General features: G+C 39.5%; 1 protein-coding gene across 1 annotated transcript in view; it reads right to left on the bottom strand.

Annotated features, from left to right (window-relative positions):
* The window catches only part of LOC148543079 (interleukin-20 receptor subunit alpha-like), an 81,228-nt gene that overhangs the window by 23,142 nt on the left and 38,689 nt on the right, over positions 1-19,397 (bottom strand). The window contains exons 3-6 of the mRNA XM_088452912.1: positions 16,974-17,051; positions 12,491-12,672; positions 11,083-11,194; positions 4,604-4,779 (exon numbers count right to left, since the gene is read on the bottom strand). Of these exons, the coding sequence (XP_088309038.1) occupies positions 4,604-4,779; positions 11,083-11,194; positions 12,491-12,672; positions 16,974-17,051 (548 nt within the window). The remainder of the gene's footprint in view (positions 1-4,603; positions 4,780-11,082; positions 11,195-12,490; positions 12,673-16,973; positions 17,052-19,397) is intronic.

Raw genomic sequence — 19,397 nt, 5'->3', positions numbered from 1 at the left:
ATTGGGGTTATTAATAGCGTAGGAACAAAAAAAGGCCCATTTATGTGATTTTAGCGTTTTTTTTTTATTTTTTAAGAAAAAATCCAGATCCAAAACACAAAACCCAGAACCCAAAACACGGAAGGGTGGTTTTGGCAAAACCAATCCAGATCCAAAACACGAAGAAAGATCCAGATCCAAAACCAAAACACAAAACACGAAAAGTGTCCGGTGCACACCCCTAATGCCAGTGTATGTGTCTGTCAGTGTGTGTGTCTGTGTAGTCTTTCTCAGTGTGTGTATCAGTGTCAGTATGTGTCTGTCAGTGTGTGTGTGTGTCTGTGTAGTCTTTGGCAGTGTGTGTGTGTGTGCGTGTGTCTGTGCCAGTGTGCGTGTCTGTTTCCAATGGAGGACTCAATGCTGCCTTTTTTTTCTTGGATGGGCTGAAAAGCTCCACATGGTATTTTCCCTATCATTGAACTACGAGAGGGCACCCCCGTATTCAATTCATCCATTTATTTTTTTCTTTCGTTAAGGCATTGATGAAAGATGTAGTAAATGGATTAGCAAACTTGGATTATTGAGTAGCAGAGGAGTGCTGCCTGTATGTGTTTAGATTTTGTTGTCATTGGTTGTGTAACCTAGTATTTGGAAACCTCCCTTTGAAGATCCTGCATTTGCCACTGACTAGATGCACCAGTGCTCCATGGCAGCATTCTCAGTACTCTTCATAACTTTTCCCTTTGACTGGTGTAAAGGTCTGCTCCTCTTCTTAGTTTGCTAACTTACTCTATACACCTATGCGCTTTGGCAGCAAAATAGCCGCACTTCCGCAAACAGAGGCAAATCAGTTTTCCACTATGAGACCTTGTATCTATTGTATATCAGAAAAAATAAGAAAACATAGTTTAAAAAAAGTTGATTAGAAAATATCACTAGACCAAATAGATGTCACTCCTGACGTTGGCAGACATCAAATCTCTATACAAAATACGTTCACACAATGGTCTTAATGCTAAAATAAATAAAGGGGAAGATACTGTATATCACTGTTATGTTTTAGTGTCAATTGTTCACCAGCCTTGCGGTTCCCTGCAAGAAATCTGTGTCACACTGCAGAAGAATCAGTTAGTACACCTCCAGCTAGTCAGTCTTATTGGCAAGTCTTTGCTGGTTACATATGCATAAATACATTTTTTTCTAATCAATAGATTTTACATTTCATGTGTTTTACATTTCTGCACTCATCTCCACTTTAGTTTCAGTGATACAAATCCAGTTTTTTGCAATCCGAAAACACTAGATTTACTGACATCAACAATCACAGCAATATTATAAACAGTTTTATTGATGAATGCTTTCTATCTAGCCCTACATTTACAACTAAAAGGTTCCAATTCATTTACACACCATCGTACAGTTAATGGATGTAATGGACATACATTGATATGGAGTACAAAAATAGTACCATGTATTTCACACAGTGAAATATTTCAGGCAGTGGTGTAGACAGAGGGGGCAGTTAAATATCTACACTTAACCAACGCTTATGCTGGACAAGCAGTGCCCAGATCCCAAATTCCTAGCAGCATTGTGGTCGAGAGAGATAAGTTTGCTCTGTTATTTGACAACAAGCCTATATAGTTTATCGAACACAATTGCTTGGAGTGCTATTATTCTTAGTTTGGAATATATATATATATTTATCATATAAAAATTAATTTTTAATTGTGATTTTGTGTACTACTGGCTTAAGATGCATTTTTATTTTAGATTGCTATGTTCTGTAAGGAGTTTTGCTGTATTTATAACAAGTTTAGTGAAGGTGTATCAGCCGGAATCGGTATCAAATACCGGTGGACGGGGTGCCGGCTGTCAGTACACTGATAGCGGCATCCCGATAGTTAAAATCCTGACAGGGGAATGGTAAGTAATGTTCCCCTGTCCTATTTACCCCCTAACCCTCCTTTCCTGCACCCTTATACTAAACCTCCCTACCTCACACCCTAACCCTCCCTGTAAGTGCCTAAACCTAACCCTCTCCCCTTGGTGCCTAACCCTAACCCTCCCGCCACGGTGGTGCCTGAACGTAATCCCCCCTGCCCGGAGCCTAACCCTAACCTCCCCCCTCTCCTAGCCTAACGCTAACTCCCCCCGGGGCGCCTAAACCTAAGTCGTCATCCCCGCGGCTGGCACTTACCTATCCCCAGTGTCCTTATGATCAGGATGACATCTGCCGGGATCCCAACGTCGGCATCCTGAGTCATGTCAATTATTTCAGCACCGGTATTGTCTCAGTGTTTGGGATTCCAATGCCAACCCGCTTGTTGGTATCCTAACCGCATCCCATATCAACCATATTTGATGAGCCCAAAGTGTATTATGCCAAAGAACATACATTTTTAATAAATATATCAAACACATGGAATATCAACATAGTAATATAGGACTAGTAATCAAGATCTATCTAATACTAAATTAAAATGTACTCCTTTTGGCCAGTGGTATGCATCAGTCCATTCTACTAAATATATAACTGATTGTCAGTTTGTTGTTGTTATTAAATAGAAATGCATACAGTACTTGTCAAAAGTCTGAGAACACCAGTATATTTTAAGGAATTTTCAATTTAACTGCACAGTAACGAAATAAAACCTGTTTTAATGGATTTGTTTACAAAATAAACAACTGTTTGAACAATAAGGAAACAAAAAAAATACTTGTTTTGACTTTTAGGCAAGTTTATTTTGGTAGTTTTAGGTAGTCTGCTTTCATTGAAGTGACGACCCTTAGCTTTGATAAGTGCTTTGCATATCCTTGGCATCCTATTTACTAATTTTTCCAGCTTTTGGAGATCCATTCGACTCCAGCAGCTTTGAAGAGCCTCCCTGAGGCCCTCAGTGTTGGTAGGCATCTGCTTTCAGACTTCCCTGTCTAGTTCTTCCCAAACATCTGGTGATTGAGGTGGCCATACCATTTTTGTTACGACTTGAGCGTCTTGTTTTTCTGCAAATAATTAGTACACAACTTGGACGTATGTTTTGGATCGTTATCTTGTTGGAAAATGAAGTTCTGACCCACAAGTCACCTTCCGGAGGGAATCACATGATGCACTAATATGTTGTGGTACACCTTTTGATTCATTATACCAGCGATTCTATCTAAGTCACCAAATTGGTTGCCCGCAAACCATCACATTGCCTCCTCCATGCTTAACTGTTGGCGCTAAACAGTCTGGAGGAAGCGCTCACCTGGACAACGACGCACAAAAGCCCGGCGACGCGAGACAAAAAGTACAGATTTTGATTTGTCGGTCCAAAGCACACTCTTCCACTGTTCCTCAGTCCAATCCTTATGCTTCTTAGCCCATGCGTACCTTTTTGCTACGTTTGTAGCACGTAGAAGTGGTTTTCTTACCGCAACCCTACCACTAAGGCCATATTCCTGCAAGTGCCTGGCCACCGTCCTATCGGACATAGGCTGGGAACGACTTTTCCGCAACTCCCTTCCTATTTCCGGAGCGGTCAAACGTCTGTTACGCTTGCTAGTAGTCACAATAAAGTTTTTGACTTTTGTTCAATAGCACGGCCGCAACAGATACCTTCAACCATTGTGGATTTGCCGCAAAAAATAACCTTCTTCCCTCAAAACAATGATTTGAGCACGTGTTCCCACACTTAACTCACAGTTCTTTTTGGCCATTTTTGACTAACTGGAGCTTTTGACACATTTCTATCGCTTTTCCGGGTTGCATCGGTACGGAAATAATATATTTTGTTATTATCATACTCATTCATACACAAGTAGCAGAATGTATGATAGACAAGCTTCTTTTCGATTTCAGGGTGTGTGCTCAGACTTTTCTGAGCACACAGTATGTTAGTATAAATTCTATATGTTAATATGTTTTTAATGTTACTTGTATGTATGTATGTATTTGTTTTCATATTGTATATATTTTAATATTCATACTATGACAAATTCCTATTGTGGACCATATTAACCAGGGTTAATTATAATTTTAGTATAAGATGCAGGTGTGTTTTCACATTTGGTAGTATAAATATCTGATGTTAGAGATGGGAGGACACACATATGACAGTCTTTTGGATGAAACCTGTAGGATGGCCATAGTTTACTTTTCTAGGAACGGCGAAGCTATGAGCTGTGTCCGGGACCCTGTGGAAACCTATGTTTAAGATAAGCCTGTTATACTCCATTTTCCTGTGAGCAATTGTGTTAAAAATAAATTATTTATGGGTTTATGCAATGGAATTCTCTTTTTTAATTTATCTACAGCAATACCAGATCTTCTATCAAATGTGCCTAAAGAGATAGTTGATTTTGAGATGAGCCTTTTTAGATTTATTAAAATGTACTGGTCTATTTGGAATTATTATAATTGTATTTATTGTGGTTCATTTACAGTAATATACTATGGGCGATTTCTTGTGTCTGTTTATCTTTTAAAAATGTGTTTGGTTCATGCTGGTTCTGAACTATCACAAGGTTGTAGCTGCATTACCTTACTGGGTACACATACACACGCATATATATGCACACACATAAATACACGTACGTACTGTACATATTTGAAAGTATAAATGAATGAATGAATACTCACTTTCCTCATCTGGATAAAATCTGGATGCTCGTATTGACTGTGAACAGACTTGGCTAGTTGCAGTGACTCTGCCAATATATTGTTTGCTAGAATTACTTGTTTCGTTGGTTAAGTCACACAAGGTCTCAGTTATATTTGTGCATTCTAATTTTTCCTGCCAACATTCTTCACCATATCTGTGCATATAAAAAATACAATAAAAAGGTCAAATGTGTATAAAGGAGACATTGTGTGAGCAGCATTATGTCATTTTTTATTATCTCATAACAAAGAAGGAGAAAATAAGATTATAAAAAACTAATGTGCAGTTTTGCCTGCAATCAGTCTCTGAAAAGGACATAGAATTCCCCAGCACACTGCAAAGGATACATAATAATAGCATTGCAGAGATCTCAGTTACATACAGTATATGTGCAAACATATTGTAAGTCACCAGCCACGCCAATGTGTCCCTGTTTTGGTGGTCTTAATGCTACATGACAATAGCACCCACTCAGAGCCGTAACTAGACTTTTTGGTGCCCTGTGCTAGAAAGAGCATTGGCGCCCCCTCATTTATCAAAGGGACATAATTCACCCAAAAAAAGGGGAATGGCCTCATGGGGAAGGGCCAGGGAAGAGATAGAGGAGGCCAGGAGATGCTGGGGATGAAATAAGAGGAAGCTACAAGTGAGAATGATAATAAACAGACATTTTACAGGCCTAAACAGCGCCCCCTGACCTGTGGTGCCCTGTGCGATGGCATCGGCTGCACTACCCTAGCTACGGCCCTGCACCCACTTGGGTTCATACATTTATGTATTTTCTTATGCTACATGATAATAGAACGTACATTTATAGATTTCTAAATTGAGAGTTAACTCACCGTTGGACACCCCAGGATTCTCCAACATTGCACTACAAGAATTAGAAATATATAAATGTATGTTTTATACTTAATTTCCTACTCATTTGTTTTCCCTTCACAGACAGAGCAGTTAGAATTTGTGTGAATATTAGTCTCCCAAACATACATAGAGGGATGCCGAGAGAGGAGTAGGTACTAATTACCTGGGCCTGCTGAAGAGATCCAGCGGGTGTCCGGGCAAGCTACTGAGGGGGGCGGGAGATTGCATCTTGGCTTTGCAGCACATTGTATTTTACATTGTTTTTTACCTGGAGGTGGGCTTGGCTAAGCCCCAGGCCCTGTGGGTAATTCAACAGCCCTGCATACATAAAATGTATAGATGTTTTGATCAACGATCATTGGTTAGAATATTATGTATGACCTTTTTTGTTTGTGATTTATCACAATACTTGCTATTGAAATTATTACTGATTGATATGACAATAACATATTTTTCCAGAACCCTGTTTCTGGCAATAACATTTGCTTAATTCTTTCACTTGCTTGGGGTTTTGTTATTATATGTTTCTTTGCATGTCCTTAAATTTGCACATTACCAACTTTTTAGATAAATTTTTTAAAAATACTTGAATTAAATCATATTTATAAGAGGTCCCCCCCAAAAAATAGTTATTCTTTCCTTTTCTTGTTTGCAATTAATTGTATATGAACTCTAGGGAGAGCCACCAACACAGACACAAAAATATCTAAGGTGTATTATTTATAACGCACACAATATTAACAACATTTCACTGAGTTTGTTTGGGACAGTCCCAACTTCGGAGGACTGTTTCCCAATTTGCAGGGTGTTGGGAGGTGTTGCACTGCTGCACACCGTAGAGGAAGATGGCTACATGGGATAAAACGCCCATCAGGGTGTAGACGCGACAACCCCTGTGTGCTGCGGTCCTGGCCCCAATCCGCTTCATAGACTTCAGATGTTGGTATGTACGACTTTGGAAATTTGATAATTTTCTAGAAGTTGTGGGGCTAACTTTAAACAGCAAGAAGAAGAAATTGTACCACTGATCAGTGCAGGCATCAACATTTATAGACTATATGCCTTAGGCAGATACCATGGAATATTTTAAATGCATATGTATACATCTGTTAACTCTAAAGCACAGTTTGTCACATGCAAATTATGTAACAGCTATGAAAATTCAAAACTTAATCTTTTGAGAAATATTACCAGGTTGAGAACCTTGTGAAACACATGCCAAATCAGAGATCTTGGAGGTGAACTGGCAGAACGTGAGGTTTTGTGGACTATGCATGCTGAGAGGCTCCTGTTCTCGGAGCTCAGTCCGGTTATGTTTGTCATGCTGAGTAAACACATTTTGTTTCACTCCTGAGCGTTGTCACTCGGGTCTTTCTACACCACATCTACATGGTGTCAGTAGATAGCAGACATGGTTCAAGGTCTCCGCCACAATGATCCCCTAATTATTATTTATTATTTGTTAATGGAATTTATATAGTGCACACATATTCCGAAGCGCTTTACAGAGAATATTTGGCCATTCACATCAGTCCCTGCCCCAGTGGAGCTTACAATCTATATTCCCTACCACATGCTCACACACACTTACACACTAGGGGTGAGTTTTGTTGGGGGCCAAGTAACCTACCAGTATATTTTTGGAGTGTAGGAGGAAACCGGAACATCCGGGGGAAACCCACGCAAACACATGGAGAATATAAAAACTTCACAGTTAGAGCCGTAGTGGGAATCAAACCCACATCCTCAGTGCTGTGAGGTAGTAATGCTAACCATTACATCCTAATCTTTGATGAAAAGATCACTGACAACTGGCTTAATTTGAGAAAGGAATGGGAAGTACACTGCATCATTTGACTATCTCATAAGTTTAAAAAAGGTACAAGCATATACTTTACTATATCTGGCTGGTGCAGAGGCAGTAGGTAAAGCAGACACAATTATTATTTATGAGGAAGGGGAGGATGCGGAGGTCCCCGAAGTGCCGCTTACAAAGTTTGAGGAGATAGGTTTACCTGTAATAATGTAATAATGGACAGACACACATTTAATATCATAAACAAAAAGTGTAATGAAAATGTACAATCATGTGTCTATAGGTACAATAAAGCTACTAGCTAAAAAAAAATTGATTTTGGTGCCATCACCATCATACTAATCAGAGACACAATTGTTTGAGGTATGTCACCATTAGCACATAGATAGTAAGAGAAAAGAATTTGACTTTAGAAACTGTCATTCACATCTGCATGATTAATGAACAGTCTGAGAGGAATTAAGGAGGGAGGCAGAAGTATATACAGTAGTATACAGTGTGCAACACCCCAATACAGGCAAAGCCAAAACTGTGGTGGGCACCATCCACCTGAACAACATAAATGCCCAACCTTTAATAAATGCATTAACTGTAATAAATGGATCCAAATACACAATGGCAACCAGCATCACAGATGCAGGCTACAACATGCCCTGAAAACGGCTGGGACATGTCTGTGTTTTTTGGCGCCATTCCCCATTACCTCACCCAAATGACCCCTATCAATCACTTGATAATGAAAAGTTGCTGCGAGTGAGTACTGTAATGTACCTTGATGCATGCGCAGTGCAACTTATATGGTCGATAATCGGCCAAATGCGTCTACATCAGAATAGTGTACAGCTCTGAATCGGGCATTGAGTCAGTACTAGAACCTGCCAATGTGATATATTGTGAACATTTATTATATTATACTGTATCTGGTCGCTGAAAAGGAAAAACCTTTACTAGCCTCTGTATCAAACACAACGCAAACAAAGACTCTCCTGCACAGAACAAACCCACAGTCACTAAGTGACCAGACAGCTGCTGTAAACCTTGTGGCGTCTGGAGGGAAAAACATCTGGGCAAGGCTACACTACAGTTGTGCACCATTACTGTTTCACATCATTGATCAGCCCACTACTTGGATTGCCCGATAGCGTTGAAATTGGCTTGGTACACTTGGGAGTTGAAGTCCATATGGTACAAGAAACTCCAAAACTCAAGCAATTCAAAGATATGTTTGACTATGATAACCATTGGTAAACTCCCTGTCATTTACCACATGTGACAGGATGAGTCGATTGTCCCCACAATCTGTGTACCCCAACGCATCCCAGTTGCTATGAAGGACAAAGTGCTTGCTGAATTAGACCACATGGTAAGGCTCGGTGTAATTAACCCGATAGAGAAAGCGACACAGTGGGTCTCAGCCATGGTAGCTGCAGTAAAAAAGATGGGTCAGAATATGCATAGACCCTATACACCTCAACAAAGCAATATTGGGGCCTCAACACCAATTTAGAACGTTTGAACAAGTTATTACTGACATGCCTGAGGCAATAATATTCCGCACCCTGGATGCTAAATGAGGATCTTGGCAGATACCGCTAGACAAAGAGTTGTCCAAGCTCACCACATGAATGACACCTGCTGGATGATATGTTTCTTTATGTATGTCTTATGACCTGACCACCGGCACTGAAGTCTTCCAATGATGCATGAAACAGCTGTTTCCAGGGTACATGTGTGAAATCATTGTCGATGACATCCTCATCTGGGGTCACAACATGCAAGAACACAATGAGTGCCTCCGTCAGGTGCAAGAAAGGATCTGTGCCATTAACTTAAAGCTCAACCCAGACAAATTAAGTTTTCGGGTGTCAGAAGTCTCATATGTTGGTCACCTCCTCACTGATAAGGGGGCGAACCAGACCCTTAAAAAAATGGTGGCCATTCAGCAAATGCCATCAACTGAGGACAAACTCAAGTGTTCAGTGCTTCTTGGAAATGATGAACTACCTGTCAAAATTTCTTCCCAAATACAGTGAGACAACTCAAATGGTTTCTATAAGAATGTGGTTCTATTTCTGTATTACTGTATATTGTGTTCTTATTATTGTTCTGTCATTTTAGACATATGGACTAATTTTGGACGATATGTAATAAATTCCTTACGAGGATTTTGGAATTTCAAGGACTTCTATCTATTGCATTCGTTAAGATGGTCGAGTTAAGGAATATTGAAAATTGCCATCTTCTCCACCTCTATTCATCGATGTATTGTATTTGCTGACTGGAGATGTTATTTTATGGTCTTTTATGTGTTTGTATTTTGCTTCAACTTTATAAGATTGTCTTTATACATTTTTGTACGGATGTAATGTTATCCATCTGTAATAAGTATATTGGTTATTATGATTTATACATCCAATTTGTACTTTATTATACTAAATATAGCATCTATTTAGAATGGGTTACCAAGGTAACCCTGAACACTACCCAATGTCCGGTGAGTGAGACACATATGTCACCCCCTGTCAGAGCTGTGCGGTGAATTGAAGACCTTGCAGTACTTTGCGTTGGATCTTCTGCTTCCGGCAAATGACACGCATGCGTCACTTCCGGTCGCGGCGATGCCAATCTCGCAGTACATCAAGTTGGATCTTCGGCTTCCGGCAAATGATAAGCATGTGTCACTTCCAGTCGCGGCGCTGCCTGTCTAGAGCGGAGAAGTTTATCCTGTCATCTTGAAGCATTTGGGTATGCAAAGTGAAGTTAAATAGGGCTGGTGTAGCAGGTGACTGTATTTCTTTAGCCACAGAGAGTTATTCGAAAGCTACTATTATGATGTAATTTCCTTCCAACTCCTGATAGGAGGGAGGTGGTATAAATATCTTGCACTCTCACACTGTCCTTATGTCTTGACAAAGGTTCTCTAATGAGCTGAAACCGTCGACTGTAAGGAAGTGTGATTCATACAAACTATTTTTACCTTGAGGTATGTTTTTTTTAAAGACCACCCGCTTCTGTAATTTTTAGCTATTTTTGCTAGGATATACATATTATTGTATTCCATACTATTTTTTTTATACTTAATGGACTTCTTGTACAATTGCATGGTAGTTTGTGAACTTTTATGATTAATTTTTGGACATTTTTATCTGAAAGTCTTGAAACTTAGTTTTATTCCGGTCTGAACTGCACCATTATATCCAGTGGATTGATCAACACTCCTTAAATAGTGAGTTCGGTACACCAATCAAATATTTGTGCACTCAAGATACCTTTATGTAATTGGTTCCTGCATTTGTCTTGTGAGTACCGGGTACACTGTACATAGATTTCCAGCCACTACTTCACGTTTGACAGTGGACTGCATTTTAAAGATACATTTACATGAAAACACATGGTTTATATCTTGTGAGTGGGGTATGCTCTTAGATGTGGTGTCGGCTATAATCAGAATTTCTGGATACACAAAGCTATTTTATGGATCACTGATAGACATTTTCTTATGTTTTTCTGTTTATCATCATGACGAGAGACAAGATAGTAACACCATGGACAAATCACAAAGGGCTCTCATTGAGCCTAAGGGATGTACAAGTTCATTTAATTTTCTGTATTTGCCCGTCATGTTTTAGTGCCATAACAGTAACCCTTCCCCCACCTTTGTATTGTACACATAAAAATACCATATTTTGAAGCACTTTATGAATAATGTTTCAGTCACTTACATTGCAAACAGAGTGCGACACATACAGATAACTGGATGAGGATGTTATAACTTACATGAAGTACTCCACAGTATAGCGTACACCCTTAGATATTTTTGGTGGCGACCAGGTAAGCTTATTTTTCATATTCTCAGACGTAAAAGTTACATTTCTTGGAACACATTTTGCTGCAAGAGACATTGAAACAATTCTGTTGAGACCTAAATTGTATTTCTTATGCAGAATAATCACATGTAACATGTTTTGGATATTATGTTTTGTCTAACTGGCACTGGATTCTCATTGAACTGTGCATTCGACTTAAAAAGAAAAGACACTTGGAAACCATACAGTATGTCTTGCTCTAAGGTTTCTTATAAAATGTGGTGTCTTTATTTAATTGTTTGTTACTATTACTTTTGGTCCCCCCCTGCACTTGGGCTATTCTGTTTCACCCCCTCCTCCCCTTCTGTACCCCATTTCCTGTGCAAAATGTTAATACAAATCAATGATGAAAAATAATAACTTGTTGTTGCATGGATTCATTTCATTTAAATTGTTGTAAATAATGGCACATTCTCAAAAATATCTTCCAATAGTTTTCAGAGAGGTAATCCCCCCCAAGGCCAATAAGGGTCATGAACAATTTTGCTTGAGATCTACAGTAGCTCTTTCTATAAAGACCATTCTAGAAAAGCAGTAGCAAGTCAAATATGCACACCAACTTTCCTCTGGCTTGCCCTTTGATGTATAGAATGGTTTATAGAGCTTCACCCGTTGGTTTAATTCATAAGAAAGTTATGCGCTGACCCAGTTTTGGAATTGCTGCACAGAAAAGTCTAGGAAGCAAAGGGTGCCAGGTTTGATGAAGATTATAAGGTGCCAGGTTTGATGAAGATTATAAGGCATAGAGAACTTTGGATATCTCAAAGCATGAAATCTGTACCAGAAACGTATAATAAATGAATACATACATGTACTAATAATTGTATATGTGTACCTAGAGATCATTTATGGATCTACATGGAAATTGGCCACAAAGTAAACCATAAATTTCATTTCAAAGATCCCCATATTGCCACAATAGGGCATACACAAACTCGTATACCAGAATTTCGACATTCTCTTAGGAGCAGGGGTTTATTTAAAAAGGAGGGGGCCGATGTGCACCACTGCAGTAAACTCTGGGCACTAGTCTGTGCCCAGAGTCTACTGCACATGCACAGGTCACTGGAAAATGGCGCGGCTGCAATTTTACTGGCAATTTCCCCACTGTGTATGCGCAAAATGGCAGAAAACTGTCTGCAGCGCCCTGTTTCCAGGCATTTTATGCAGGGCTGCGACAGCCGACGCGGGACTTTGGAGAGGTGAGCATTAGAAAATATGGGTGCAGGGTGTGCGGTGAGGGCCCCCATGGACCCATTATATATATATATGCCCCTGCTTAGGAGTTTATATAAGTTAAATAAAAAATGTATACTTACTGTGTCTGAGTGTGCTAATTAGTTGCGTTGGTTTTGATAGTTTTGAACAGACTTGGCTAATTGCAGTGACCCTACCATAATAGGTTTCTGCAGAATTACTTGTTTCTTTGGTTAAGTCACACAGAGTCTCAGTGATATTTGTGCATTCTAATTTTTCTTTCCAATATTTACCACCATGACATCTGTGCATAGAAGAAACAAAATAAAAATGTCATTGTGTAAAAAAAAAATTATTATTATTATTTTGATTATAATATAATAAGAAAAAGATTACACCATTACAGAAATATTTCTTTCATAAAGAAAAAACAATGTGCCTGCTTTATATCTACATTAATATTGTTACAGTAGGGGAAAAAATACACCTTATTATGCTGTGTAACAGAATGTGAACTCTTGAGTTTAAACTTAAAGTCTGATTAGTGAGTAACCAGAAAAGTGTTAAAAATAATGGGTTACACTGTATGTACATTATTGATTATTAAGGTATAAGGGCAGCAAACTGGTCCCTCTTTATGTAATAAATGAAAGTATTATTGACAGTTCATATATTTAACTCTACCGATATGCCTAGTGACATCTTTGCTGCTTGCGCAGCAAATCATGCCACGCATGGTGCAAGTCGCACACCTGCGAATAGTTATGCATTCTGAGTTCGCACCTGCAACCCTATAGGATTGCATGGTGCATCGCAGTGCGCACCATAGCGTACAGTAGTGTATGCAGCCGCAGGTAACCGCATGGCACTATGCGTGCACACGTTTGTAGCATGATCAGCATATATGTAACTGGACGTATCTGTACATGTTTCTGCCTTAATTCCTGCAGCCATTTTCACAACTTGCCCTTCATTACCTTTCTGTGGTAGGAGAGTCACTGCATGTTAACATCTGGTTTTGTCTTTAAAAAAGTTGCCACTTCAAAGGGCATATCCAATTAGAAGTGCACTTTTTGCTGTAAAAATTTCCACAGCTGTTGTGATCATATTTTCATTATCGCAGGTATGCGCACTCTCAGTACCCACGCTATCCAATAGAAAAAATAATGGTTGTGGTAATTTTTACCACAAAACCCAGCGGGAAATTAAAATAAAAATGTGTAAATCAGCCTGCTTCCCCCCCCAAAAAAAGTAAAATAAATATTGGGAAACAGTAATGATATTTATTAATGTCCCAAATAATAATATTTTGAGCTGTAAAAATGCTTTTAAATGGATGATTTTGGCAATTTCTTTTAAAAAGTAAAAACAAATGGTAAAAAACAAACTTGTTGTTTAATTGCAAATGAATAAGATGAAGAAGCTCAAAAATAGTACTTGAAATGATTTGGGGTAATTTCAGGCCATTTTAAATATAAAAAAACAAATATTTACATTTAAATAAATTCTTTAATAAAAGTAGTGGTTCATTAAAAAATTAAAAACTTGATTTTTTTTTTAGGTAATTGCAGACCAATTTAAACACCCAATAATGACATGTATTATTGGACTAATTAATCTAATTGGAAACTTCCAATTGCCTAATTAGTCATTAGGGGACGTGTCCAAGGGGTTCTGAAGCAAGTCCCAACATGTTTAACTTGAAACAGGGATTTTCCCTGACTTTACACCTGCTCTGGGGCTGCGAGAAATAAGCTGCATTAATTTATATTGAAATTACCGTGGTTGAATTTCTGCCAGGCAACTGTATAGAATCTATATAAAACCTTGCGGCTGCAATTGAATCTGCCCCTACGTCTCATGGTTAAATTACCAAAATCTCGTAACTTGCCGCAACTCGCAGGCTATTAGCTATGGTCTAAAGTCTTATTTGCATTTAAAAAAGTATTGGTTCCAACGACTGGAGTAAGCACAGTCCTTACTCACAAAAGGATGATAAATAGTAATTAGTAAACAAGAATTTACAGTGAATGAGGATTCCATAATTCTCAAAGGGGCATAAATTAATAATCCCTTTTGTGTTCCAAAAACAACTGATCAATATTGCTCATGGGAGTGATCTAGGGATAGTAATTACCAAGCAAAAAAAGCTTTATTTCCCTTCCTGGAATAGTTTGTTGAATCAAAAAGAGATGTGTATCATGCACCACTAAAATGAATGATTGGTCCTATAATAACACATTGATGATGACTTTTATAGAGCCAGTGGCAGATTGGGGGGGAGGGAGGTTACTGTAAGTTTTCAGCACTTATTTTTCAATAAGCAGTTCCAGGCCCTACTGAGCAAAGTGATATATGCACTGCTCAATCGATGTGGAGGCTGAGTAGCTCCGCCTCCATGTGCTCCTCTTGCTAAATGTTTTTATTTGCAATTCATGGAAACAAAGAGTTTCTCTCAAAATCCAGTTTCTCAACAATAATAGATTAGTGCCCTTTCTATGACCTTTCTCAAACTACTGTATAAGGTGTCAAAGAAAAGTAATATTTTGTTGACTCCCACAGAAAGTTATTCTAATTCAACACACCGACTACAGGAGGAGAGAGAGGGAGGGAGGGGGGGGGGAGCTAAAAAATATAGGGATTAGAAATGGAGACAAAGGTTTATGACCCACAAGGTGGTGGTTGTGTTTTGCTAAAAAATAAGATAAATTAGAGAGATATAAAGACATTACTGCCTTCCATCAGAGTGCAATGACTGTATTAAATCGGAAAGTGACAATGGCTGTTGCTGGAAACAAGAAATACTGTGAAGACCAATGTTTCACAGTTCAAGAAAAAATGTACCCCTCTATTATGCGAAACAGAATCACGGGTGGACATCCACATCAACAAAACCAGCATTATCACCATGTGATCCTAAGAATTAAATATACCCTACATGTAAAGACCAAAATTAGGTTACATTTTAAATCATCCTAAATAATTATAGATCTACAGTAAGATCTGCCTTTTGCAAACACTAAATACTATTACATTTCTGTATTTTGTTAATAGTTAATGACAGTGTTGGGCTGGGGCATGAAGGGACCTGTGGGAATGTGATAGTAGAGGCCACTGAAGGGCGGTGTGCAAACCTAAATGGTTGTGTCCAGCTGCTTGAGGAGATGTAGGTAGCCATCAGAGGGGAAGAAGTAAAGAACAATAACTGCATCAGTTCAAGGCCTGTTAAAACCTCATGGGTCGCTAGGCAAGATACTGGTTTGGCCATACCTTCCAACATGACCCATTCCAGGAGGGAGAAAATGCTCTGTTTCTAGACTTCTCTCTTTGGGAGTTGATCGCCATCACCTTCTGTTGAACTAGTTAATTGATAAGAAAGGTGTTTCAACACATGTGATGGCAATCATAAATTAAGAGGGAAGTACAGGAAAGGGTCATGTTGGGAGGTATGGTTTGGGACATTCATTCCCTTTAATCCACCCTGCAAAAATATATTTTCTAGGCAAATCTATAGCAGTAGGTAAAACTCAAAAAGTGCCTTTCTCCCACTGCACACGAGAGTTAATACATATATACTATACTAGCAGTTTTGTCCACGGCTTCGCTCACCACTCAGTCTCACACCAATGTCACCGTGTGCCCTGTGCACAGACGGCTATGTAGCCTGTCTTATTCAAGTAAACATCAGTGATGTGCGGTGAGTTCAATGGCTGGAGAGGCACACATGGAGATGGGTCTAAGTGCTGGGAGCCTGTCTCACCCCCTACTTACTGTAACTCTGCCCTCACTACACTAAGCTTCAGTGTCTATTAATTCATCTACCTGCATCACTGTGCCTTCTCCTGCTCTTGCTACTATTGACTAAGCTCTGATATGTAAACAATGCAGTGGACTTCCTGGTCACATGACACTTCAAAGGTGTCCATCTGTGCTCAAGGCACGCCCCCCATACCCAGAGTTATGCCTCTAGTAGCTCTCATTTTGTGCAGCTTACTGCCAGTGGTGTGGTCACACCCCCAGCTCTGCAGGTAGTGTCTGACTATACAGAAGTGAGGCTGAGCTGTTGCTGCCTCATCTCTCATCTCCTTGCAGTTTCAGAGAGCTCCACAAAGCTGGTGAGTGTTAACTATAAAAATGATTGCAATATACAAAGAAGATGTTTCTAAGTTAAAAATACCTTCTTTGTTTTATTCTAATAATTTTTATATCAATTCTCAGGAGTATGACAGGTAATGTCTCCCTGGTAAACATAGGCCCAAAGCACCTCTCCCCCCACCCCTTACTGGCTGCGCACATGGTGTCATACCTATCTCTTGCATTGATGATGTCAATAAATTTTGTTTTTGTTATTGCTCAGCTTAAACTTGACGGATCGAGATGAAACAAAGTGCAGGTTATTTCTAGGAATTGCCACTACCAAATGATGCAGTTTTCATGAAAATCGGTTCAGTAGTTTTTGCGCCCATTCGAAACAGACAGACATAATGCTCTTATAATATTGATAGATAAATAGATATGTATATGTGGGGCAGTCACACATTACTTAAATTTGTAACTGCTCAACCAGAATCGGGACAGCTGGCAGACTTATTTGCTCTCTCCTACCTGTTTTTGCAGCTTTTGCTACCTGTTGCCGTTTGTGTATTAAGTTGCTGGTTGTATGGATTCTGGGTTGGTGAATCTCTGTTTGGGAAAAGAGGTAAGTACATTAGATATGGAAAGCATAACAATATGAAAACACTGTATTCCCCCCCCAACTATACTTGCTGTTAAATCAATACCCCCTGCAATCTGACTCCTCGTAAAAAATAAATAGTATTCTAATTCAATAAATTCTTATTTCCCACAAAGCAGTCCATACATTAAATTAATAGTATTCATATTTAATAAATAGTTTTATTATACACCAAGCTGCCCTGACATTAAATTAATAGTATTCATATTTAATAAATAGTTCTATTATACACCAAGCTGCCCTGACATTAAATTAATAGCATTCACTTTTAATAAATAAACTTATTTTCCTCCCCTAAATGGCCCCAAAATTAGTATTCACATTTAATAAATAGCCTTCTCCGTAAACCTAGCCCAGTGCTAACAGTAGAGATGTGCGTGAACATCTGAGTTTGTTTTGCCAAAACCACCCTCTAGTGTTTTGGTTTTGGATCTGGATTTCTTTAAATATTTATAAAAATGGCTAATATCATGTAATGTGGGCATGTTTTTGTTCATAAAGATGGCAAATAGGGGTTGTGGTCATACTGTAGATTACTGACAATGTAGTAATTACCTCTTGCAATGGCAGACAAAAAACAATTTCAAGGCACCAAGTACATAATAAAAAGACAATTTATATAAATAAAAAGAATACATGAATACATAAAAAATGCACATAAATACACAAATATATATCACTAGTATAGATCACAGTTTTAACACACTAGCAGGTCTCTGCCGACATGTAATCATGGACACTGGGTATTAATATAATAGCCACACACCCTAAGGAGAATGTCCTACTTAGCAAAGGAGCTCAAATTACCGGCTCTTGTAGTTAGATGCACCTAAAATGCAAAAGCTGGGATTTCCGAGTGTGATATCTAGCTACACCACGCCATTGGTACGCCAGGATATTTGTACAAATTCACTAGAGGTGAAGGCTACAGCTCACTATGGGCTCTATTTATTAACATTATTTTTACTAAAATAAAGTGAAAAGGGGTGTTTTCTAGGGGTGAGCGGGTTCGGATTTCTGAAATCCGAACCCCCCCGAGCCCCCCCGATCCGAGGCCGATCAGAGTCAGGCTCGACTTTTCCCGCCTGACTCGGATCTGAAATCGAGGCAAAACGTCATCATCCCGCCTTCCGGGTCTTGCAGGTTTTGGATCCTATATAAGGTACCCGCGTCGGCGCCATTTTCTCACTCGGCTGTAGACAGTGAAGAGGGAGGGTGGGAGTTAGGGCTGGCTGGGCTGTGTAGTGTAGTGTAGTGCAGAGTAGTGTTGTGCTGTGCTGTGCTGCGCTGTGCTGCTGTTGTCCATAGGGGCTGTGTCCACTACTTCAAAGTCCATAGGGGCTGGCTGTGTTGTGCTGCGCTGCTGTTGTTAATAGGGGCTGTGTCCACTACTTCAAAGTCCATAGGGGCTGGCTGGACTGTGTTGTGCAGTCAGTTGTCCATAGGGGCTGTGTCCACTCCAAAGTCCTGTGCAGTGTCACAGTCCTAAAGGGGTGCTGTAGTGTTGTCCAGGGGGTGCTCTGTCCATCAGGGGTGCTCCCCCCAAGTGCTAAAAAAAAAATATTTTTTCTGTGTTTGTGAATTGTGTGCGCAGTAGCCGCACGTGCATCAACAAAGTAGTGCCAAGCGTGCGCCTGTGTCATAAGTAAAGGGCCGGCTGGCTTGACCGTTAAAGGGTGCTGTAACCCCCAAAGTACACTCCAAACCAAATAAAAAAATATTTTCTGTGTTTGTGAATTGTGTGCGCAGTAGCCGCACGTGCATCAACAAAGTAGTGCCAAGCGTGCGCCTGTGTCATAAGTAAAGGGCCGGCTGGCTTGACCGTTAAAGGGTGCTGTAACCCCCAAAGTACACTCCAAACCAAATAAAAAAATATTTTCTGTGTTTGTGAATTGTGTGCACTGTGGCTGCACGTGCATCAACAAAGGAGCAGCGCCAAGCGTGCGCCTGTGTCCCATAAGTAAAGAGCCAGCTGGCTCATTTCTTAAAGGGTGGTGTAACCCACAAAGTGCACTACTCTCCAGCAAAAATAAAAAATATTTTCTGTGTTTGTGTGCACCTTAGCCGCACGTATATATCAATATAACATAAATGGAGGACCAAACTTTCTCCGATAAAAATAAAATAGGGAAAGATCAAGAACCACTTCCTCCTAGTGCTATTGCTGCTGCTGGGAGTTGTTCATCATCCCAGAGAGGAAGTAGGAACACCACTGCTTTTACTAAACAATTGACCCTCCAACAGTCCCTAGCGATGAGGATGAAGTACGACAGCAGTCATCCTGAAGCAAAACG

This window comes from Taudactylus pleione, unplaced genomic scaffold (genome assembly GCF_031769625.1).
Source record: "Taudactylus pleione unplaced genomic scaffold, aTauple2 ptg000006l, whole genome shotgun sequence".
In the NCBI taxonomy this organism is placed as follows: Eukaryota; Metazoa; Chordata; class Amphibia; order Anura; family Myobatrachidae; genus Taudactylus; species Taudactylus pleione.
The sequence above is the reverse complement of the archived record's forward strand: the minus strand, read 5'-3'. Positions and strand labels throughout refer to the sequence as shown.